This window comes from Drosophila sechellia, chromosome 3R (genome assembly GCF_004382195.2).
Source record: "Drosophila sechellia strain sech25 chromosome 3R, ASM438219v1, whole genome shotgun sequence".
In the NCBI taxonomy this organism is placed as follows: Eukaryota; Metazoa; Arthropoda; class Insecta; order Diptera; family Drosophilidae; genus Drosophila; species Drosophila sechellia.
Window position 1 is genome coordinate 12,649,750 of NC_045952.1, and position 23,121 is coordinate 12,672,870.

General features: G+C 46.6%; 6 protein-coding genes across 8 annotated transcripts; 3 read left to right on the forward strand and 3 right to left on the reverse strand.

Moving 5' to 3' along the window:
* Positions 1-889: 889 nt before the first annotated feature.
* LOC6606180 (TATA-binding protein-associated factor 172) lies at positions 890-10,986 on the reverse strand. Its single transcript, XM_002030952.2, has 7 exons — positions 10,418-10,986; positions 7,101-7,173; positions 6,122-7,035; positions 3,938-6,057; positions 1,834-3,875; positions 1,524-1,764; positions 890-1,464 (listed from the first exon to the last, which is right to left on the reverse strand). The coding sequence occupies exons 2-7, from the start codon at positions 7,109-7,111 to the stop codon at positions 1,021-1,023; spliced, it is 5,772 nt and encodes a 1,923-aa protein (XP_002030988.1). The 5' UTR covers positions 7,112-7,173; positions 10,418-10,986; the 3' UTR covers positions 890-1,020.
* Positions 10,987-11,341: 355 nt separating this feature from the next.
* Positions 11,342-16,107, forward strand: LOC6606181 (SWI/SNF complex subunit SMARCC2). 2 transcript variants are annotated; one of them, XM_032723335.1, is made up of 8 exons: positions 11,342-11,555; positions 11,646-11,771; positions 11,952-12,876; positions 12,927-13,257; positions 13,321-14,095; positions 14,158-14,368; positions 14,655-15,665; positions 15,730-16,107. In XM_032723335.1, the coding sequence occupies exons 1-8, from the start codon at positions 11,439-11,441 to the stop codon at positions 15,852-15,854; spliced, it is 3,621 nt and encodes a 1,206-aa protein (XP_032579226.1). In that variant the 5' UTR covers positions 11,342-11,438; the 3' UTR covers positions 15,855-16,107. The 2 variants fall into 2 exon arrangements, with proteins under 2 accessions (XP_032579226.1, XP_032579227.1); XM_032723336.1 differs by having other exon boundaries at positions 14,838-15,665.
* Positions 16,108-16,217: 110 nt separating this feature from the next.
* LOC6606182 (retinoblastoma family protein) lies at positions 16,218-18,797 on the reverse strand. Its single transcript, XM_002030954.2, has one exon. It carries the CDS (start codon positions 18,662-18,664, stop codon positions 16,316-16,318), a length of 2,349 nt encoding a protein of 782 aa, XP_002030990.1. The 5' UTR covers positions 18,665-18,797; the 3' UTR covers positions 16,218-16,315.
* Positions 18,798-18,921: 124 nt separating this feature from the next.
* On the forward strand, positions 18,922-19,541 carry LOC6606183. Its single transcript, XM_002030955.2, has 2 exons — positions 18,922-19,192; positions 19,247-19,541. Exons 1-2 carry the CDS (start codon positions 19,082-19,084, stop codon positions 19,457-19,459), a joined length of 324 nt encoding a protein of 107 aa, XP_002030991.1. The 5' UTR covers positions 18,922-19,081; the 3' UTR covers positions 19,460-19,541.
* LOC116801788 (zinc finger CCHC domain-containing protein 10) lies at positions 19,525-20,359 on the reverse strand. The gene is made up of 2 exons (XM_032723339.1): positions 20,168-20,359; positions 19,525-20,100 (listed from the first exon to the last, which is right to left on the reverse strand). Exons 1-2 carry the CDS (start codon positions 20,212-20,214, stop codon positions 19,617-19,619), a joined length of 531 nt encoding a protein of 176 aa, XP_032579230.1. The 5' UTR covers positions 20,215-20,359; the 3' UTR covers positions 19,525-19,616.
* A 48-nt stretch (positions 20,360-20,407) lies between these two features.
* Positions 20,408-22,105, forward strand: LOC6606184. 2 transcript variants are annotated; one of them, XM_032723337.1, is made up of 2 exons: positions 20,408-20,669; positions 20,709-22,105. In XM_032723337.1, exon 2 carries the CDS (start codon positions 20,729-20,731, stop codon positions 21,728-21,730), a length of 1,002 nt encoding a protein of 333 aa, XP_032579228.1. In that variant the 5' UTR covers positions 20,408-20,669; positions 20,709-20,728; the 3' UTR covers positions 21,731-22,105. The 2 variants fall into 2 exon arrangements, with proteins under 2 accessions (XP_032579228.1, XP_002030992.1); XM_002030956.2 differs by having other exon boundaries at positions 20,727-22,105.
* The last annotated feature ends 1,016 nt before the right edge of the window (positions 22,106-23,121 follow it).

A 23,121-nucleotide genomic window follows, 5' to 3' on the forward strand; every position in this document is an offset into this window, starting at 1 on the left:
ATAAGGCTATCCTGTACCACGCACCGAATCCCTCGTACCGCTCTGCAGGAATCACTATTGTGTCGGAGTATTGAGACACAGTCTCCATTACGAGCGGGTCGCGTTTAGCGCCCCTCGTAGACATAAATAATCTACTCCATGGATGGTGTGCCTATGCCACATAATCCGCAGCCATTTCATCGTGACGGAGCACAGATAAGCCGGGATTTGTATTAATCGAAAGCAAACCAAATTGAAAAATAAATCGAGTATGCTGTGTGGTGGTGGTAAGGGGTCAACTAACTATATTTACTAGCTGGGGCACTTTTAATGGGCTGACACAACTGATAGCCCCATCAAATTTCAAGGTACTCGGGTCACAGCCGACCAGATTCGAATGAGAACAACCGAAAGTACATGTGTACATATTCCTCGCCAGTCGAGCAAATAGCTCTTCTGATAAATGAAACACGAAATCGATTTCAACCGATCGATCTGATAACTTGTGGCCATATCAACGCATTAGTCAATAAAATGAGCCGTGACTATGGAAACAATTGGTCAGGGTGAAATTAGGTGTCTTATTGTGAGGGACAGGCGTAAATATTTACTAAGCAAATTATGCACGCAAACATTAATTTTTCAGGGCAAACAATTTTATTTGCCATTGCTGATGAGACTGTTTGAAAACATTCAAATTTGAATTCTTTCTTCTGCTCTCTCTGTATTCTCGATGCACTGCAAACCATTTCCATTCCCAAGCATATTTGATTTTCGATTTTTCCAATGAGCCGTAAAGTATTCTACACTTTGATTTCTTAATCTTCGAAAACTCATACGTCATCGGAAGTGAATTTAAAAGAGCAGCTATTTCCTTTGGTATTCAAATTTGTTTTGTAAAGATTTAAGCTGATGTTTAATTTTTGTTTTATTTAATTTCAAGCTTTATTAATATTTATTTCTAAAAGTTTCCTTTCGCGATTATAAAGGAACAGATCAACGTACCCTAAAACTGGAAGTCTTGGCGTGGGAAGCAGTAGTCTACTTTTTCAGTGCCTGCACAAAGTTGCCCAAGTCGTATTCTTCCTCGTACTGATGCTCGGACCAAAGTTCCGGCAAGTTCTCGATAATGGTGTTCATGGACATGCCGCCCGATGCTGTTCCTGTCACCGCTGATGATCCAGATTCTGTTCCCTTGTCTTTCCCTCCGTTGAAGAGGTCAAAGATCTGAGAGGTGCCCATTGTCTGCAGCGAAGCGTTCTCCGCGCTCACCACAGTGTTGGCGGTGAGTATCTTAAACTTTTGCAGCCCCATGATCTTTTCCTCCAGCGAGTTGCGCGTGATCAGCCGATAAACATTAACTACTTTCTTCTGACCGATTCGGTGGGCGCGGTCCATAGCCTGCAGATCCTTCATTGGATTCCAGTCGTGCTCGACAAAGATGACCGTATCGGCACCCGTTAGATTGAGACCCAGGCCGCCAACCTAAAAATTGATTTACGATTAAAGTTGGATCAAAACATGAAAGCCAATTTTATGCTTACCATAGTGGTCAGGAGCAGCACATCGATGCTAGGATCGCTGTTGAAGTTATTGACTATATCCTGTCGTTGAGAGGCGGGTACACTGCCGTCCAGCCGGAGATATGTGACGCTGGGCAGATGGCGGCGCAGTAGATCCTGTTCCACAATGTCCAGCATCGCCTTAAGCTGGCAGAAGATTAGCGCCCGATGCTGGCTCACAGACTCCGTCTGCACACCAATGCCGCAGTCTAGGAGAAGTTGCCTGGCGAAGGAAATGAAATATTTTAAATATATACTTTATATTTTAACTGTGTAACGAGAGTGCACTTACTTCAAGGCAGGCAGCTTTGCAGAATGCTCAATGTCGTCCAATGAGCTGTTTGACAACGCCAACTGACTGGTCACCTTTGTGATCTCCTCAGACTGGCGCAACACCAGCTTGGGATGGTTGCATACGTTCTGCAGGTAGCGAAGCGCTTGGAAAATATGTGTCTTGGCGCTGAGATTCTCCGTCACCATGGATGCCGACGACGAGTCGCCCAGTTTGTCTAAACAGTCTTTCAGGTGTTTATTACTAAAATCTTCATACAGTCGCAGCTGGAGCGGACTCAGTTCGCAAAGTAAGTCCTGTGTAATCTTTGGCGGTAGGTCCTTCAGCACATCTTCCTTAACACGGCGCAGCAGGAAGGGCAGGACTTGTCTGTGCAGAGCCTCCATGGCCAGAACTCCAGCTTCCTGCTCCTTGGCAGAGCTCTTCGCATCCCGAGATGACAGAATGGGACGTGAGAAGCGTTGCACGAACTGTTTCTCAGTGCCAAGGAAGCCGGGCATTAGAAAGTCAAACAAGGACCACAACTCCAGCACATTGTTCTGGATGGGCGTGCCGGAGAGGATCAGTCTATGGTTTGCCTTCAATCGTTTTATGGCCTTAGAGCTCTTTGTCTTTCCGTTCTTAATAATATGACCTTCATCTAGAACGCAATAGTTGAAGTGTATGCCGCTGAAGAAGTCGATGTCCTTGCGCACAGTGTCATACGATGCCACAACCAGGTTACATTTGGTTCCGATCTCACTCCTTAGCTTCTCTCTTCCCACTGGAAATCCATAGTAGTGCAAGGGACGCAGAACGGATCCCTGGTCAAGGAATTTCTCCACCTCGTACACCCAATGACCGGTTAGAGTTGGTGGGCAAATTACCAGACTAGGCAGATTCGCCAAATTGGCTGTCTGACGGTGCATGTGATCTCCGGCAAGGATGCATATGGTTTGTAGGGTTTTGCCCAACCCCATATCGTCGCAAAGAATGCCGTGTAGATTGTATTTGTTCAGGAACCACAGCCAGTTGATGCCGGCTTGCTGATAGCAGCGCAGTTCCACACTTATTGGTACCGGAACCTTATAATTGGGAATGCTCTTTGGATTGAAAAGATAGTCGAGAAACTCACGGTCACGCGTCTTGCGCGCCTGCAGCGGATCGCTTTTTAATTGCTCCGTCTTTCCGTCCAGGGGCATTAACTGGACGAGATTTGCAAAGCAGTGCGTGGAAAGCAATCGCACTGACTCATCCGGATCGCTCATTGCGCCCAGTAGAGGCACCACCAGCAGCACGATGTAGGGCACTACTTTTATCTGCAGCCGGCTGACCACGCGTTCGATAGCCTCTATGGCTCCTTGTCGCTCTATAAGTTGCTCAATCTTCCCAAGCAGCGGTAGCAGATCGTGAACCACAAACTGCATAGTCTGGCAAGCATCGATCTCGGCCAGAACGGCGATGCATCGAGCAGCCATGTGTCGGACTGCCTTAAGAGGATGGCAAACGATAAAGCCAAGAGAGGGCAGAAGGGCAAACATCTGAGGATGCAGTGCAACATGTAGATGGGGGGCTGCTGTCTCAATAAGCTGCATGGAGCTGACAAGCTCATTGCATACTCCCAGATCTGGAAGGAGGTTGCCCAATCGCCAGTCGTGAGCTTCTTTTACGAACTGCTCCACCTTGCCAAACATTAGCTGTTGGAAAACAGCCACCTTTTCAATGATTTGCTCTCCAAATATCCTACATAGCTTTTCTATGGCACATGCCGCTCCCAGGCGCTGTATGCGGCATTGCTTCGCCTCCGCATCCTTGGCTTGCTGCGCCTTTAGCTCAATGTGAGTAGTGGCGTTGGTTGCGGACAATATTTCGCCAGTGGGCGGTCGTCCAGGGCCCCTGGGGGCCGTAGTAGCAGTGGGAGTTGTTGCACCGCCCGCACCGCTTCGCGTGTTAGTGGTTGTCACTGTCTGTTGAAGTGCCAGTGTTAGGATACCATAGTAAACACAATTATTAATAACCTCAGACGAAACTGGCGTCTGTTTGAGGGTTTCTGGTGGCATTACCTAAAAGAGATTTAATGAACAAATAAGCAAATTGAGTTATAAACAAGCTAACTCCAACTTACCAGTTTGGGAGTGAATTCGGGATCGCTCCTTAACAGCGTACAAAGGTTGTTTAAAATCTTGCTATTTGGACTAGGATTTCTATCACAGACCTGATCCATAAGGTGGACCAGGAACTCGGCAGACAGCTGCTGCAGCTGGAGGCACTGCTCCCGCTTGATGGACTCCATTAATGGCTTGACCACCGGATTCAGCTTATCGGGCAGGCAGTGAAGAGCGCAGATGGCGCCAGCGAGTGCTGCCTGAGCACTGACATGATAGGCGCTTTGCTCACTGGTTGTCTGCTGGTAGGAGGCCTGAAGGCTGCGTCGGCGCTCCTCTAGCATGTCTAAAACTTTCGGCTTGAGGGGATAAGAACGCACATTTTCGCTTAGCGTAGTTGCCACTGCCTCGATTTGATCTAGAGTAAGGATCTTGGCGTTGTTGAAATCGTTAATCGGGATTTTGTTCTGCTTCAGCGTAGCAATAAAGTCTTGTGCCTCTTGTAGTAGTCGGGTCAGTGAAATGGCCACCTCATCGTAGTAGACGTACTCGCTTACACACTGGTGTAACTTTTCCTGCAGATTGGGCGGTCCTGGGCGTACTGGCTCGTCTTCTAGCGCCCAAAACGCAATGATAAGCCCGCACACGATTCGCTGGACAGCGGAGTGGGCATTTAAATGACCCAATAGTACTTTTGTATAACAGTCTGTGGGACTCTCTGTTTGTGGGGTATACACCACTCCCGGTGCTGGCTGAACCAAGTAATGAGAAAGAGCACCCAGTGCCCGAGATGATGAAATCCGAGCTCGCATAAAATTAGCATCCCGCACATCCAAAGGCGTGGCCTCGCTACCACCAAGGTACAACTTCAATGAGGCGTTTGAATGCGCTAGAATGTTACCGCCCAATTCGTCACCTATGCGGGGCGTTCGTTTTCGGGATGCGCTCCCTGGTGTGCTTGTATCTCCACCAGCTCTGATCAGCACTGCTGCATCGAAAGCCAATCGAGGTGGCTGCATTGAAAGGCATATCCAGGACGACACGAATGGACAGGCAGCATGCAACAGCGCACCCAAATCTGCATGCTCGATCAGATTGGACCACACCTGACGGGCTAGTGCCTGGATATCCGCCTGCGGCTCGACCAGGATGCGTTGATATATGTGACGCAAGGCCTGCTGCAGCAATTGCCACTTCCAGTCGCTGACTCCAAAGTTAAGTTTAATTTTCTCCTTATCCGCTTCCTCTTTAACTTGATTTTCATCTTTGGGCTCGGATTTGACCCTATCCGCACTCGTCAAGGTTATAAGTGTCTTCAGCGTTGACCTCCGCACCGAACTAGTGCTATGGGAAAGAAAAGGCCACAGGCGCGGTACCAAAATGGCCATCGGCTCCATCTCCACCCAACAGGCAGCGTTTGGCAGGCATAGAATGGCCGCTAACAGCCCCATGAAACTGTTGCATGCGGACGTGAGTTCATCTTGGTCCAAGAGTAGGTCCCACAACATTTTTACGATGGAGGATACTTGCGCCGGATTTAATAGCTTCGGCAGCCAGGAAGAAACTGGAATCAGGGTTGCGGCAGCCACCGCTCCGACATCATCCACAGCATCCAGCAGACCGATGAGGATGTTTGAAATCGACTGGGGCAAATAGATGGGCAGCAGCTCCTCACGCACCACAAACACATACTTCAGGCCCAGTAGTCCACCATGCCGCACTTCCCACTCGTTCTTGTGCTGGATGAGCTGAAGCAGAATGTCCACGATTCGTTGAACCTTGGACGCCTCGATCTCCTTGACCAAGGTACCCAACACTTGGGCACAGGTCTCGCGAACCGGTGCCACTACCTGATCCGAGACAAAGTCACCAAACCGATCCAGGCAAAGCACACAGAGCAGGCGCAGGGCAGCATCCTCTAGCCAGCGGCTATGTGCTTCGTCCATCTGTTCGCGAGTCTGTAGTACTGCCTTTCCAGCTCCTTGAGCGTGCTGATTGATCAGCTCCCTTAGAGCTGTAGCCGCCCCGTGGCGCACCTCCCATTTGGCGTGAAAGAGATCAATGAAGAGACGTGAGCAGAAGTTCTCCAGTGGCCAGGAGACGGCATCCACCCAAGTGCCTGTGGCATCTGGCACAGCAGCTGAAATATATATGAAAAAGTCAAATTAATAAAATGTAATCAGCGCTTTATCTGGGCCACCCACCATTTAAACTATAGAAGATTTCCTGTCGATCCGTTGACTTAAGTTTCTTCTTTTCGGGTTCTTCTAATGCAGCACCAGTGGTGTCATTACTGCTGTGGTTGCTGCCAGTACTATGATTGCTATTGGAGTTCCTCCGGCTGCAAGTTGGCGTAACTGCGGTGGCAGAACATCCGCTTGTGTTTTGGCGAGCCTTGCGCTTGGCCCTGTTCATCTCACGGCAACTAAGTGGAGCTTGGCCAGATCCGTTCGCCGCTGGCTTTATGTTGAGTAAGTGCTCGACTGGAAGCTTTTCTGCGTTGACATTGTAAGTGCTGCCACTCCTGGTAAGTGCTACATCCTCGTCTGTTATCATATCGGTAAGATTAACGCCCAGCTTGGCGGCCGTGGTCAGACCCAGTTTGTCGTTCAGCACCGCACGCTGGCGGCTTAGACGACTGGCTAGGCTTCTGTCCTCCTCCCCGCCGCCACTAGCCGGTTGCTCCTCCTGCACATCAAACTCGTTGCCCTCGGAGCCAATGAGTCTGGCACCTTTGTGGAGGATTTGCTGCAGATCGAACTCATCAAAGCTGAGTAGTCGCTCGCTGGCCGTTGTCGAGTTGGAACCACTTGACTGGCAGCTGTCCTCTTCTGCTGCCGCTGCAGCTGTGGCAGTATTACTAGCGCAACGCTCCTTCTTGGGCAGCGCATGGAGTTCCGGCTGCCAAGGCGGCACTTGCTTTAGTATGGCCTCAACGGTCTGGGCTGCAGCTATCCGTGTCTCCCAGGACGTACTGTGCAGGTAGCCCACCAATCTGTTTAGCAGAGCATGCAGCTCGTGTGGATAAAGCTTTTGGACCTCACCAATCTGCTTGGCGGCCGCTTGACGAGTGGCCGCTGTGGAGCCGGTCTCCAGTAGAATGAACAGCCGATCAAGTCTGCAAGGGATGTTGAATACAGTTAGCAATTTAAATCTTGGGGTTTTGATAATTGACAAACATACCTAGATGTCATTATACAATGGTAATTTGTGGTTCTTTTTGTGATCCGTTGATATAATAATCTAAGTAACTAATCTGCAAATAAAAATAAATACATTATTAAATAAAGTATACAATATGTTATATTATATAAAGTATTCATTGGGGCATAAATAAAATTGAAGAAATGTTTATTTTATATTTTCGTATTTCCCCACTTAGGAAAGTGTTCCCTCGTAACATATATTATTTAAGTGATTCAGAAAAATAACCACAAAAATAACAAGTCGATACATTCAATTGATAATAGAATTAAGCGAATCATTTGATGGAATGTTGTCTCTATAGCGCTAAATAAATAAGAATATTAGTAACCGTACTAAATTGCTTAATACTAGTACTCAGTGGTTAATAAAAATATGGAACTACTATATTCCTCAAGGAAGTTTGAATAATATTGCTCTCGATTGAAGATACTTCTTTTTAAGTATTTTACGTCCAAACACCTGCTCGACCATTCATACCATTCCGTCAAAGAAGATTTATACCCACGCGAAATGTGACTTAATTGCAAATTAAAAATTAACCAATTAGTACGATTTGATTAGTTTCATTCACAATGTAGTACCTTAGAATGACCGCATAGCTCAGCACGACGACAGGCCTGTCGCAATCTCAAAATTTAGCCTTTCCCACCGCAATCCAATCGACCAATAAAGACTGGACACGTGGCCGAGGAAGGCTAAAGACATGGACGACCGAGTCGGTAATGGTATGGATTTCCTGGGAGGCATTATTAAGCTCCGCCACCAAGTGGGGTTAGGCTGTGTAAATTGAGTCACTCGACGCGAATGGCGAATAATGACTTCGTTGTGGCCGCTGAGGCGTTCTTAACAGCTTAGAGCAGAACGTGACAATTGAGCAAATTACGGCATTTCCATATTCCATATTCCGGACTAGTGCCCCCATATTACGTACGAACGCCAAGGGGCCCAAACGATTCGCCTGGCTTAGAGCCCGTTCGCCTCGAATTATTACAAGGAGATTATCGATATTCCAAAGTGACACATACTTTTACTCTCGACGCTTTCAGTTTTGAATGCCTGTTATCAATGCAGCGCGTTGTGGGTGATAAGAAATTGCAAAAAACCACGGTTCACTGAACCGTTTTAAGAATACATTTACATTTACGTTTAGAATTAATAATAATAACGAAACACGGTGAGTCTTCAAGGCACGTGCAGATTTATTGACAATGTTTATCCATCCACAAGTAATCAAGCTAACAAAGCACACACACTTACATAAACAATAAAGAAATACATAATATTAAAAACGACGTAAATGTCATAATGAAATCGTTTGTACATATGGCATGTCGCTTGACTTTATCCGACCAACCATAAAGCCAATTTATCGGCGACAAATCTGCTGTACTTCGATTTGTCAGCGACCTTGTCGAAGCCACCCACTGAGGCGGGGGGTTGGGATGGGGATTGGGATTGGATCGGCATGGATTGGATGCAGGAAAATGCCCCGTCGGCTGGGTAATTAAATTTCCATTAGATGAACATCGATAGAAAAAATCGCATTTGTTCCTTTAAAAGGGGAATCGTTACGAGCTGTCCACGATATTAGGCGATGTTTTTGCCATATTGATTTTAGCCTGTTTTGCGTGTCGCGCATTTATTTTATACATGTCCATTGGACGATAAGCCACGAATATGTTCACTTTTTCATTATCACCAAATGGCTCTCGTAAAGTAACGATTAGGCTAGGCCAAGTGTGTTTCGAATTTTTTTTGTGGCAAGTTCTGTGTGCTTTTTTTTTTATTTATAGACGCTTGTATTCTACAGATTAAAACGGGCTTGCGGAAATGTTGGGTCTTTTGTTTACACTAAAGATAAGCGCGACTATTTCCCGTGCCATGTCGCTTGATCATCGAAAATAAATTAATTATATGTAAAATAAATACAGTATGTTGTCACACTTGACTAAGTTTATATTGGAATGGAGGGTATTTTTATTTAAGCCTAAACTAGATTAGCTCATAGTCCGCCCAGTTATTACTATCATAATTCCCAGAGAAGGGGAGATTTATATGGAGCTCTGTGTGTTTATTGCTTAGGGAAATACAAATTGTTTTAATTCAATAGATTACATATTATGAGATCAATGGGTCATCTGCTCAAATTCGCCGAAAATTCGGCATTGATCGCGCCATATGTTTTTTATATGCGAAGAGTTCCATATTTGCACCATATTTGGCCAATATTGGAACAGCTGTTGCTGCGTATTTTGCACAATGCACGAAATACTGATCGGTATCGAATTAATGGAGCTGAATAATAAACAACGGGCTGTTTAACGCCAGCAGCATCATCGCATCGCGACGGCGCAGTCAAGTTCGGCAAGTAAAGTTGTATATTCAAATGTTCTTTAAGAAACTGTGACAAATGTCGCTGATGTTGCGAACCGCGGGAAAATGGCAAATGCGAAAAAGCTGAAAAGGCCGAGCGCCGCCTTTTGAAACTAGTTCAGGTGCCCTACCCCAAGTTGTTGGTAGCAAAAGAGAGAGGGAAGCGGCGACTGCAGTCGATTACGGCAGCGGACCATAAATAAATACAGGTGCTTGTACCGCCTGGCATTGTAGTGCACAGTGAGAAATTCACTGAAATGCTATACTGAGATTATCTGTAGTAGGTTAAGGTACGGTAAGATGAGAATTTTTTAATTACTTTGAGTTTGTATACCAAAACACGAGGCTCATTTAAAATCAAATAATATTTCATGCATCAATAGCTATAGTATTAAATATCATGAAACCACATGCTTTTTTCTTTCCGTGCACTAAACGAATCGTAATGTGGACGTGGACAGCGAACGCAGGGATTATTGTTAAATGCCACCCACTGAAATCGGAAAAAGAGCCCAATGAATGAACAAATGGACGACACAAATAGCGGCTGGCGAATTGGGCACTGTGCTGCGACTAAAAATACGCGCACTAGAACGGGCTGCCAAGATGAGAGAGACAAGAAGGAGAACACAAAGAACTAGTGGTAGACCAAGTTTTTGTAAAGGATTTCCGCTGTTTTGCTGCGTTGGCGCCCACCTCCTCTATCGCTCTCTCTCTCTCTTGAGCGCTCTGCTCTCTTATCAATAAACAGAGTGGCCCCTTGGCCCCACTCTATCTATCTCTTTCGCACGCACACACGCAAGCGGAAGCGATAAGTGGCTGCCATATAAATACTGTTGCAATCGAGGATAAGAATTTGGGGATTCCTTATGTTCCTATTCGCATTCCCACTCCCGATCCCCGAGTGTTATATCACTTACCTTTGGCAATGGTTGCTCTCTCTCTCTATCTTCCCCTTCGCTTCGCCTTTGCTCTTCTCTCCACTCTACGCACTCCTCTTTCTAGTTCCCTTCGCGGTGCGGTAGCAATCAGCTTATGTGGGGCGCCCACTCACAATTCAACTCATGCGCTCTGCATTTTCTAATTGCTTGAATTGTTTGCTCTAAAACTGTACAATCGATGCTGCGTTACTATAGCCGTGCGTATGTGTATGTTTTGGCCACGGAAAGGGGTACTGGATACTGCTTTTCGCCAGCAGCGTCACAAATCAATCCAATCGCTTTTGCTTTCTTCCTACTCACTCGCACTCACGCACCATTGACTTTTTATTTTCACGCACACTGGCACACTCGCGACGGACACACGGATGGGAATCCGGCGTTGCGAATTACGGCAGAATTCGATTTACGGCAATTGTCGTTGGCGGGCGTGGGCAGTCAATGTTTTAATTTAACACTGGGCTTCACGCTAATGCAAACACACTCCGACAGCACAATATTTTTAAGTTTTCGGTTCCCAGCAGCCATGTTAGCGCGATGGAGTCGCATTTATATGTGCGGCCTGACTATCGTGGTGCATCGGTTTTTAGGTGGCGCGAGCGGGACGCCGATAGAGCACAACGACCAGTGTGACCAGATGGCGATATTCAATTAGCGCGAAATCATCACATAATAGCTTGTGCTCACTGAGATGTGAAGCTAACTGACACGTTAGCTAGCTATAACTTTTCCGAAGTCTATATAAATCCCTAAACAGCTAATACGTTTCCTTGTCAATTTATATATCGTTTCAATCACTAATAGATTTATATTATTATAACCTCAGTAAAAAAATATTAAAATGATGATAACTTTCAGTGGAGATAGAAGAAATATCGATTACGACTGTCACAACGACATCGATTTACATACCATCCCTATTTTATCAACGCAGCGTTTATTGGCTTTTTGGCGTGGAAAAGTGAAAAAATAATTGACAAAAAGACCACAAAAGTGCCGCAACATGAACACACTGGGTCCTAAAAAGGACGGAAGTCCGAATATAGACTTTTTCCAGTCGCAGGAGACGCTGCAGGGCTTCGAATCGATTCGCCAGTGGCTGCAGAAGAACTGCAAGAAGGTGCGTGCCAACAACAACGCCGCCGCAAACAAAAATGGCGCTGTCAGGCGGCGAAAAAAGACGATTTACTCACAACCTTAATTATTGCAGTATTTGGCCCACAGTTCGGAGCCCATCACGAAGGAGTCCTTGGCCCAATTGCTTGTCCACTTCCTGCAGTATGTGGAAGCGAAGCTGGGCAAGAATTCTGCGGATCCGCCGGCAACCAGAATTCCGGTTAGTATTGTTAGTGGCTGCGTTTGGAGAGGGGGATAGGGTGCTCCGTGTTGCGTGTGTACACGTAAATATTAACCCTCTAATGGCCAATTGTGGACCACTAGCTTATATTTTGTATTTAGCTACATGATTTACGTTCATTATAAAATATATATCTAATAATCGTACCACCCACCCCAGATGCGCTGCTTTCTGGACTTCAAGAGCGGCGGTGGTCTGTGCATCATCTTCTCGACCATGTTCCGTTTCCGGGCTGAGCAACGCGGCAAGAAGTTCGACTTCTCCATTGGCAAAAATCCCACGCGCAAAGATCCCAACATCCAGCTGCTGATCGAGATTGAGCAGGCGTTGGTTGAGGCGGACTTGTATCGCATACCGTACATCTATATTCGGCCGGAGATTGAAAAGGGCTTCGAGGGAAAACTGCGCGAGATCCTGGACAATCGGCGGGTAGAGATTGTGTCGGACGAGGAGGACGCCACCCATATCGTCTATCCCGTCGTGGACCCACATCCCGACGAGTATGCGCGTCCCATTTTCAAGCGCGGCGGACATGTGATGCTGCATTGGTACTACTTCCCCGAGTCCTACGATTCATGGGTTGTGAATAACTTTGACCTGCCGGATCACATTCCGGAGAATCCCGAGTCACCGGCGGAACGATGGCGTGTGTCTGCATCCTGGATCGTGGACCTGGAGCAGTACAATGAGTGGATGGCCGAGGAGGACTACGAAGTTGACGAACAGGGCAAGAAGAAGACGCACAAACAGCGTATATCCATAGACGACATCATGTCCTTCGGCGACGAGAAGAAGAAGCCTGCTGCAAGCTCGGGCGGAGGCAAGCAGAAGAGACGCCGTTCACCATCTCCCGCCACATCGGCATCCACCTCAAAGCCGGGCAAGCGTAAGCGTTCTCCCGCCGTGGTGCACAAGAAGTTGCGCAACGACGATGATGACGAGGACTTAACCCGCGATCTGGATGATCCGCCGGCCGAGCCCAATGTTCAGGAGGTTCATAAGGCAAACGCCGCCTTGCAGTCCACCGCCAGTCCAGCTCCGGGCGGTAAATCTCGTGGCGACAACGACATGATGCCCATTAAAGGTAAGTTTTGTTATCTGACATCGGCATGGACTAAACAAAATGATATCTAGGTGGCACTATGACCGATCTGGATGACGAAATGACTGGAGGAAGCGCTGCTCAAGCCATGTCTACCGGAGATGGGGAAAACTCGCAGACAGGCAAGACAAGTGATAACAGCAACACGCAGGAATTCTCTTCATCGGCCAAAGAGGATATGGAGGATAATGTGACCGAGCAGACGCACCACATTATCGTGCCCTCGTACTCGGCTTGGTTTGACTACAACTCCATCCATGTGATCGAGAAACGGGCTATGCCGGAATTCTTCAACAGCAAGAATAAGTCAAAGACACCGGAAATCTATATGGCCTACAGGAATTTTATGATTGATACGTACAGGTAGGTTGAAGCTTCATTTCTTTGGCGGCAAATAGTTTTGAAAATGTTACTCATCTCTTTCAGGCTCAATCCGACGGAGTATTTGACCAGCACAGCTTGTAGGCGCAATCTTGCCGGAGATGTGTGCGCCATTATGCGGGTACACGCCTTCTTGGAGCAGTGGGGCCTGATTAACTACCAGATCGATGCGGATGTCCGCCCCACACCAATGGGTCCACCACCGACCTCACACTTCCACATTCTTTCGGATACGCCATCGGGTCTACAGTCCATTAATCCGCAAAAGACACAACAGCCGTCGGCGGCAAAGACGCTGTTGGATCTGGACAAAAAGCCATTGGGTAAAGATGGTGGCCTGGAATTGGGCGATAAAAGTGGTCTGACTAGCATAAAGACAGAGGCTCTAGAGAATGGCGCTGCCGGAGGATTAAGTTCCGGAGTGAGCCAGTTTGGACTCAAGCTGGATCAGTACGCAAAGAAGCCGGCGGCCATGAGGAATCGCACGGCGGCAAGCATGGCTCGTGAATGGACCGATCAGGAGACTCTGCTGTTGCTTGAGGGCTTGGAAATGCACAAGGACGATTGGAACAAGGTCTGTGAGCACGTTGGATCTCGCACCCAAGACGAGTGCATTCTGCATTTCCTCCGACTTCCCATCGAGGACCCGTATCTAGAGGATGATGGCGGCTTCCTGGGCCCCTTGGCTTGCCAACCCATTCCGTTCAGCAAGAGTGGCAATCCCATTATGTCCACCGTCGCATTCCTGGCATCAGTGGTCGATCCTCGCGTTGCCGCTGCAGCAGCAAAGGCTGCCATGGAGGAATTTGCAGCCATTAAGGTAGTTACATTTTAGTCAGGTTTAAACGATGATTTTAACATCTAATCTAAAACTTATGCTAGGATGAGGTTCCCGCCACAATAATGGACAACCATATGAAAAACGTGGAAAAGGCTTCGGCAGGTGGTAAGTTTAATCCGAACTTTGGGCTGGCAAACAGTGGAATCGCAGGAACCGGAAACGACAAGGACGATGAAGAGGGCAAGGAGGGTGGCGCATCTGCATCTGCTGGAGGCTCTGATGAGGAAATGAAGGACCTAAGCAAAAAAGACGGTAAGCCAAAAAAATAGAAATTGGTAAAGGGGGTTTATGGATGTTGGTTAAGGGAAAAGTCGCTAAATCGAGCGAGTTTTCTATTATTCGATTGTAAAGGGAATTTACTCAATTGTTGGTTCTGCATTTGTTTGTTTTGTTGAACTCTTGTGTTGCTTTCATTCAAAATTCGCAATGTGTTCACCATTTGGCACTGTATTCGTATATTGTTTCGTTTTTGTGTTGCGCCCAATCTACCAAACTTACATCAACACCACAACCACCAAATAACAAACAACAACCAAAGACGATGCCAAGTCCAAAGACAATACAAAATCGGATAAGACAAACACGAACACAGACTCGAGTTGCACATCATCATCAGCGACAGGCAACACCAACAACACTGACAAGAAACCAAAGGAGTCCTCGCCTTCGGGCGACAAGTCAGCCACCAAGTCAGACAAATCAAACAAATCCTCACCCACAGAAACCGCAGCATCCGCAAGTGGCGGCGAAGTGGACATCAAGACGGAGGACAGCAGTGGCGATGGCGAGACTAAGGACGGCACTGAGGCCAAAGAGGGATCGGGAACCGGCACAGGGCCATTGGCGGTGGCAAAGGAAGGAACATTTAGCGAAAATAATATGCAGACTGCGGCGGCGGCAGCCTTGGCATCGGCAGCAGTTAAAGCCAAACATCTGGCTGCCCTGGAGGAGCGTAAGATCAAATCCCTTGTGGCGCTCCTCGTTGAGACTCAGATGAAGAAGCTGGAGATCAAATTGCGCCACTTTGAGGAACTGGAGGCCACCATGGAGCGAGAGCGCGAGGGATTGGAGTACCAGCGTCAGCAGCTGATCACAGAGCGTCAGCAATTCCATCTGGAGCAGCTGAAGGCAGCCGAGTTCCGAGCGCGCCAGCAAGCACATCATCGTCTTCAGCAAGAGCTCCAAGGCCAGGCGGCCGCGGGATCAATGATCTTGCAGCAGCAACAGCAGCTACCACAGGCCCAGCAGCCCCAGCAACAACAGCAATCACTGCCGCCGCATTCGCACCTGGCGCAGCAGCAACAGCTGCCTCCGCATCCGCACCAGTTGCCGCCGCAGTCCCAGCCGCTAGCGGGTCCCACCGCCCAGCACCAGCCGTTGCCTCCGCACGTAGTGTCGTCGCCCAACGGTGCTCCCTTTGCAGCGCCACCGATTTCGCTCACGGGAGGACTCCCACCAGGCGCACCCACGGCCATTGTCACGAATCCGAGCGACCAAACCGGTCCAGTCGCAGCGGGAGCAGCGCAATCTCAAGCACCTACACCAATGGGTAAGATCACTTACGAATGACAATTCATAAACTATGGTACTTAGACATCTAACTCCCGCCATAGATACCACACCGCCAAGCAGCGGTCCAGTGCCAGATACCAACGCACCGCCGGGATCGGCAATTCCACCAGGCGGCATTCCTCCGGCGAACTCTGCTCCCATCGCCGGCGTAGTTCCCTCTTCTTAACTCTTACTCATAAGCCAGGAAACGTTAAAGTAAATAGCTCTAAGTCGTACGCTCTCAGTATGTATTATGTATACTCCACTTTAAGCCCAACTCTTGTGTGTAATCTGAAGGAGATGCACTACATCTTGACGCGTCTCCAGTTTTGTGAAAGTTTCGTTTCGTGTCCGGTCGCGTTAACAAGCAATTGCACAAATATTTTGAACAAAGTTTCAAAGTCGAAAAATTGGCATTCAATAAAAATTTATTTAAAATACGAGTGGAAGTTATTCGTTTATTTTTACAAAAGCAAAAGCTTTTAACTTACTTGAACCGCACTCAAAGCGGAGTAATCAAGTCAATAAAATATCTATCATTTAAGCATTATTTAATTACCATTTTTGAGTTTGAGAAAAATCTTAAGAAATATACTAAGCTAGCTGCGTAAAATGCAGCCAAGTATTTAAGCCTTTTTTGATTGGTTTTTAGATCACTGAAAGCTGGCGACGCCGCAGGATGTTGGGTCGCTTGATCTCTCTCAATTCGCTACTGGAAGCAGCGCGCTTTATGTTGGGCGAGCTTTGCAAGGAAAGTGGTGATGCGGCGGGAGATGGAGGTGAATGACTGGAGCAGGAGCCACTTTGGCATATCCTGGGAGGGGGCGGCGAAGATATGCTGATGTTGGCTCTCAAGATCAATTCGTTGGGAGTTGTCTCCGTCAAAATACCAACGTTACTCTGTGATTCTTGCAGTGACTTGATTGCTTGCGCACACTCCAGGTGTCGACCATAGTTGCCCATACTCTGGACATACACACTGTTGTAGAAAGTGATAATATCCGCGGTCTGGCCATTGCCCAGTATAACCTCTCGGTAAGCGCTTCTCCGAGAGTGCGGCTGTCGGCGATAGTGCTGGATAATCATGCTAAATGTGAGGTGAAGCTTCTCGAGCCGAACATGAAGATGTATGGCGCACAACAGCAGTTGGTCCAGGTGGCGATTGCGGAGCAGACGGCCACTCTCTAAGGTAAAAGAGTGCTCGGCCAGATGCCATATCTGGGGAAAGGAATCCACGAGACAAAGACTCTTACACAGAAGGAGCAGCCGCCGGTTGGCCAATCCGTAGAACTTTCGTAGGCAGATGCTTAAGCCTGTTGAAAAGTTCTCCTTACCTTCCGTTTCTGCATCGACTTCCTTGTAGCTTGGAATTCTTTGCTTTAGCTCCCACCACAGCTGTGAGCTCTTGCGGAAAATCAAAGAGTCCAGGCACATTTCCTCCACCACATCCAGATGCTTGATCAGCTCTCTGCCCAGAAAACCATGATCGCAGCGCACCACCAACTCTAGAATCTTTTGAAAGTCGTAGGCGTCCAGTGAAAAGCAGTGCAGGACAAAGGGAAACTTTAAGCCTTCCACTAGTTTGTGGTGGACGTGAAGTGCTAGTTCCAGACAGCAAGCTAACAAGGCGTCGGTAAGCTTGCGCTTTTTTATTAACTGACCAATTTTCAGCTGGGGTTTTTGTACCATCTCCGGGCCCAAAATTTTCTGCAAATATTTGTAGCAAAGGCCTCTGGCCTGCCGGAATCGTTTTCTAGACAATTCATCATCCAAAAAATCTTTTACGGCCATAGTAAAAGTCCGATTCATTTCTTCCAGAGTTTCATCCAAATAATTTACAGTTTTATCTGCGTCTTCCTTCTTTGGGAAAGCTTTTATAATGCTTAGGGGAAGAGTTTTTGGTAGATCATGGGTGAACAGTTTCCTATGCGAAGGTGACAAGCTAGTTTGGAAGGCGAGCTGTGGGCTTTTAGGAGAGTCCTCTTTGGTCTCTATCGCCCCCTTGACGCTAAGCAGCACACGCTCGTCCATCTCACTAATGTCGGCTATTTGATTGGTGTATTTGCGATTTAAGTTTGCAAGGTTGATATCTAGCATACCCTCCTTAATGATCTCCCGCATGTGAGTGTCGTCTCCAAGTAAACATTGGTCCATATAGAGCATTATTAAGGCTTTGTGGAAAAAGGCGTTCTTCATTTGCATCACCCCCCTCGCTGGTAGCTCGGGAATCAGTTCTCCCAGTGCTTCTAGCACGCTATATTTATTTAGCAAGACAGGATTGAAGTCTTCGGTGTCCCATTTCTTGGGCACTCCAGAGAATTCCCGGCGGATAACTACGGATCGGGGCAGCTCTAAGGCGTTCACGAAAAGGATATCCATTGTGCAAACGAGCACTTGGCAGCCGTTGATCAGGTTTGTAGTCGCAAAACCGGGTAACTCGTTGCGAATGACTAGGAAGAGCAACCAACCGAACTCATACAGCGCTTGGTACTGATATGTGGCATCAGGGTCCGCATCCTTGCCGGGCTGAACGAACAGGCACCGAAAGATGTGCTGATAATGCCGCAGCAGCGTCAAAGTGATACCAAGTCGACAACGCAGTTCCTCAACCTCCAGCTGGAAAGTGTTCTCGTTTTGTGTTAGCCAATTCCAGTGCTCCATGCGGCGTAGAAACTGGGACATGTTCACTTTAAAGCTGCGCAGCAGACTGGTTAGTGACATGTTCCAGCAGAAGTTTTGCTCCTCCGAATCGTTTGCCTCGTTGTTGGACTCCCTAATATCGCGCATCTTCACGCGCTGCAGTTCGCTGTAGACGGCGCAACACAGCCACTCCTGGGCATCTGCCTCGCTTGTAGACAGCCCGCTGACGGCATCCAAGCGACGGTAGGTGGACAGAGCGCCCTGCCGGATTCTCTCTTCCAGATCCAGTTGCTCGCAGCTGACGGAGAAGCGTCTCACCAGCGTGTCCGCGTCTCCCTCTACTTCACAAGTGTCCATTGATAGGAAACGGTTAATATTCTATAGTCTACTAGTTTTTGTTTGTTTATATTACTTCGTAGTTTACACGAATTCCCGTTTAGACTGTACAAAATGCAAATTTCAGAAAGGCGCGAATGATTTCGATTGTCGCCTGCCTCACCGCCATTGTTATCGAATTTTTTCTTTTGCAGCAGTGTTGCTTTAGCTGCCTTATCGATAGCTAATACTTAACCCATTGCTTTCACTTACTAAATAATTAATTACATTTCGTTATTCAGCAAGTATTTCAAAACTTGCATGTTTTTAACATAATTTAGTTTTTATAAGTAACCTAAATACAATTAATGTAATTCCTTGTCCATTGGAAGTATACCATATGAGGCATTCATAAAAAAGTGGTCATTCTAGGGTTAACGTTTATTAATTGTTTTCAAAATGCTGCAAACAAATCGAGTCCTTCAAAAAGAGCAGGCTGAACTATTTGCTATCCAGAAGAAACTCGACCGAGTGCTCCCCGTCATTCAGGAGGCATTAAACTCACTAAAGGTATCTACAAATCTCTTGCTTCCATGACGGTTTTCCCAAATCAGTGTTCCACAGGTAGAGGAGCTGCATCTTAAATCTCAGTTGGTGGGCCAGCAGAACCCAAAAACGCAGTGCTCCCCTGGAAGGGATCCCCTCCACATAGATGTGTCGGTGGAACAGTCCCCAATCACAACTGTGATGGAGTCCCAGCTCGTCAACAGCCAACAAATAGACCTGGATCTCGTAAGCCAAATGAGGCGTTATGAGGAGGAAGTCGACTCGGATTAAAATTGTTATTAAGGCTGGAACTTCACCAGAAAACGTACATGTTGGGTGCATAAAAATATAGACAATATAGTACAAAAAGTTCCTTCATATTCGGTTTAAGTGTGGGAAAACTAAACTAGTAAAGCTACATACTATAGACCACAAATCGGTCTCTTGATTACTCCTGATCGTCAGAGGATTCAGGTGAACTCCCGGCTCGTTTTTTTTTCTTTTGTGGTGCTCCCTGCTTTTGATCCTCGCTGCTGTCGCTATACGAGCCACTGCCACTTGAGTCTGACGAGCTGCCTTCCTCGTCGTCCGAGTCCGAACTGGAGCTGCTCGAGTCTGATTCGGATGAGGAGCCCGATTCGCTGCTGCTGTCTGAACTGTCCGACGAGCTGGAGGAGGACGAGGAGCTCTTGCTCGGTTTCCGCTTGCGACGGACCTTCTTGCCTTCCGAGGAAGCCACTTCCGAGTGCTCCTCCACCTGGTTCTTAGGTGCGTCAGCCTCCTTTTGGGACATATGCTTGCTTAGCTGCTTGGTACGCGAGCTCCGGTGGACGTACTTGCGCTTCTCCTTACACTCATAGCTCCAGTGTCCGATCTGCAGGCACTTCTGGCACCGGATGCCGTTGGGAAAGTCGGCTGCTTGCTTGGCGGATCTGTTTTTGCAGAAATCGTAGGTTACAACAAAAAAGCCGGCTGGGGTACTTCTTAAACAAGACTAACCTCTTCTTTTGCGCTAATTTGCGGGCAGCTAGGCCCACCAAAGTCATCCTGAAGCACTCGAGCAGACGCTGTTGGGAGGAAATCTTGATGTGGGTGGAAACCAACGTGGCCGGGTGGAAAAACTGGGAAAAATGAGTATCAAAAATGTTTTTTATAATTTTTTTCGTCACATTAGCGATAGTCCACTGAAAATTGTATACTTCGCCAATCGACTGTATATGGTATGGTCACCCTTATTGTTATCGGCTATCGAACTCAACAGCTGCTTGCCTAATTTGTGTCTACCTGTTTAAATCTGTTTAAATGTCTGAATTTTAAACTTAATTAAGCCGAAATTGAAGTGCATTATGCATGGTCGTAAAAAAAATAAAAAATAAGCAACAGCTGTCAGCTATTTCACTCTTAATTGACTGGCACAAATTGCCTGGCCAAACAAAAACAAAAGCGCTGTGCTGACTAAGCGGCGAAAGTGGTTGCAACAAAGTCCAATTACTATCAATCGGTAAGGTTACTGCAGGCCATTTGCTGACCAATAATAAAGGATTTTATACGCATCTAGCCATGGACAACAGCGAGTTGATGCCACAGGCGGGCGGACGTCATATGCCGCCCGAGGAACTGGCCATGCAAGCGCTAACCAAGCAGCTTTACAAGTCTCGTCTCTTCCGCGGTTATTATATGGAACGCTGTTTGGTGGAGCAGGTGTCTGGATACCGCGACGTGGTGGTGCTCCAACGCAGCGAGCGAGAGCTGGAGAAGCTGCTGCATTCGAGCGCCGGTCAATTGCAAAAGTTCTATCAACGCTTCGTGCCCAATATGTGGGTGGGCATCACCTATGGCAGTTGCGGAAGTTATCAGCACAAAGCAGATCCTGGTCAACTGGAGACCTGCATCTGGACAGAGATAAATGACATAGCTTTTGGAGAGTATTGGTTTAGCATCAAGACCCTGCGCTTCCGGGACCATGAAGTCCAGTTCAAACTGAAGATGGTGAGGCCTGTGGAGCCAGAGCCGATGGGGACACCGAGGAGATCGCTGACCCTTAATAGAAGTAGCCCTGTTAAGGCGATCACAACGGGTGAGGGAAACTCCTCCTCCAAGCCGGATGAAGTGGCGGAGCAAATTCAGCTGGGCCTCGATGATTTTTTGGCTGTGTTGCAACAGTGGGGCGATGGAGTCAAACAGACCGTGTACGAATTCATGGCCAACGATGTCAACAAGAGGAACATATTGGGCACTATTCGGTTTATGGGTCTACTCATTTTCTCTGCCTTGGGTGGAGCCGCACTAGCGCTACGATTCCTAGGCGTATTTGCTGTGCGATTCCTGTTTGAACTGAGTCGTTTCACACACACAGCCACTCCAATAGTATTTAAACTAATCGAGTTTCTTAATAAGATTGTGGGTGCTTTCTTCATACTTTTGACCATGATTTGGAAAGACATTGTCACTCGTGGACAGCCGCAACCGAAACAGCAGCAGCTGCATCTGGAGGCAAGTAGCCGCTTCAAGAGCATCCAATATGAACGTTCCGAACCGAATCGACGTAGTCCCCGGTGGTGACCCGCCCACTAAAAGCACATTAATGTCTAGCAAAATGTTCCGAGGTGAAAGGGCAACGAAAAATCATTGAAATTGTGTTACTAGCCGTAAGCCAAGCGAAGCCAATCCCAATCCCCGCTTCGAGTCCGAAGGTATTTGCTCTGCAAATATGGGGGCACCTATGAGATTTACAGATTTTAGTCAATTGCAATATTGTAAATTATTAATTGGCGTGCCACTGGCGCACAATCGCATGCTTATTAACCCCTCTGTTAATTCATTGTGTATTGTCCAAAAATGTGCTTAATTAAATCCGTTTAGTGTTAGATTCTGTAATTTATGTATCGAAAATTATTGTGAATAAATTGAATGCAATATGCGAAAATCGAAATGAAAGAGCTTGGCATTTCGTTAGTTTTAATAGTTATACACTTTCCCTTTATTACTTTAGTTGATTTTAATCTCGTTAAATTGTTCTCATATATATTTATTATGTATATACTCGTACGTGTTCATGCTGTCGTCTTCGGTCTGTCATCGAACTTTACACAAAATGTTTAATTTATTTTCCGTTTGCTGTGCTTAGTTTTCAGGGTGCTATCGTCAGAGAAACTCCACGTTCTGCCCTTGGTTTTACATTGAGTGGAAAATGTTCTATGGCATTTCAGGGAGTGCCTCTGCTTCTTTCTGACAATTTTTGCATCCGGAGGATACTACGAGGAATCCTCTGGTGTCTAAATATTATCAATCATTAAACAACTAAATTATACTTTTCGGTTTTTCGTCTCGGGGGTGATATACTTTAATTAGTACATTTACATATATTTTACTTCAATTTGCAATGTATATTAATGGAATGCTGCTCAACAAACTTTGCTCATAAACATTAATTTAATTTTTGCTTTCTTTACGGCTTCATAATAATAATCTATTTGCAGACAATAAAAATGTGTGTGAGAGTCAATGCTGGAGGTTTGATATATCTTTCAGGATTCGGTGAGGATTGGATCTAGGGGGTTGGGTTGTTCTGCCTTGTAAAATACATATGTTGTCAACATTATTACATTATTTATCGTTAATTTTTAATTTTTAATATTTATTGTTATTATTAGTTCGGTTTATGCACTAATTTGCTTGTCATTGTGTCGCCAACATGTTTAAAAACGCACAAAGTAAATATAAATTTTAAAATTTCTTTAGTTTGTCATATTCCATGCCGTTTCGTGTAAATACATTTCATTTGTTTAAAAGTAAATGTACAATATACAGTTTAATGTCATAACTTTTACTTTTTCCGTACCATCCGCCTGCGTGTTTTCCATATATTTCGTGACTGCTAACAAATAATTACACATTCATAGCATTCTCATTCTCATATAACGTTTGTCTGCAGAAAATAATTTTATTTTGGT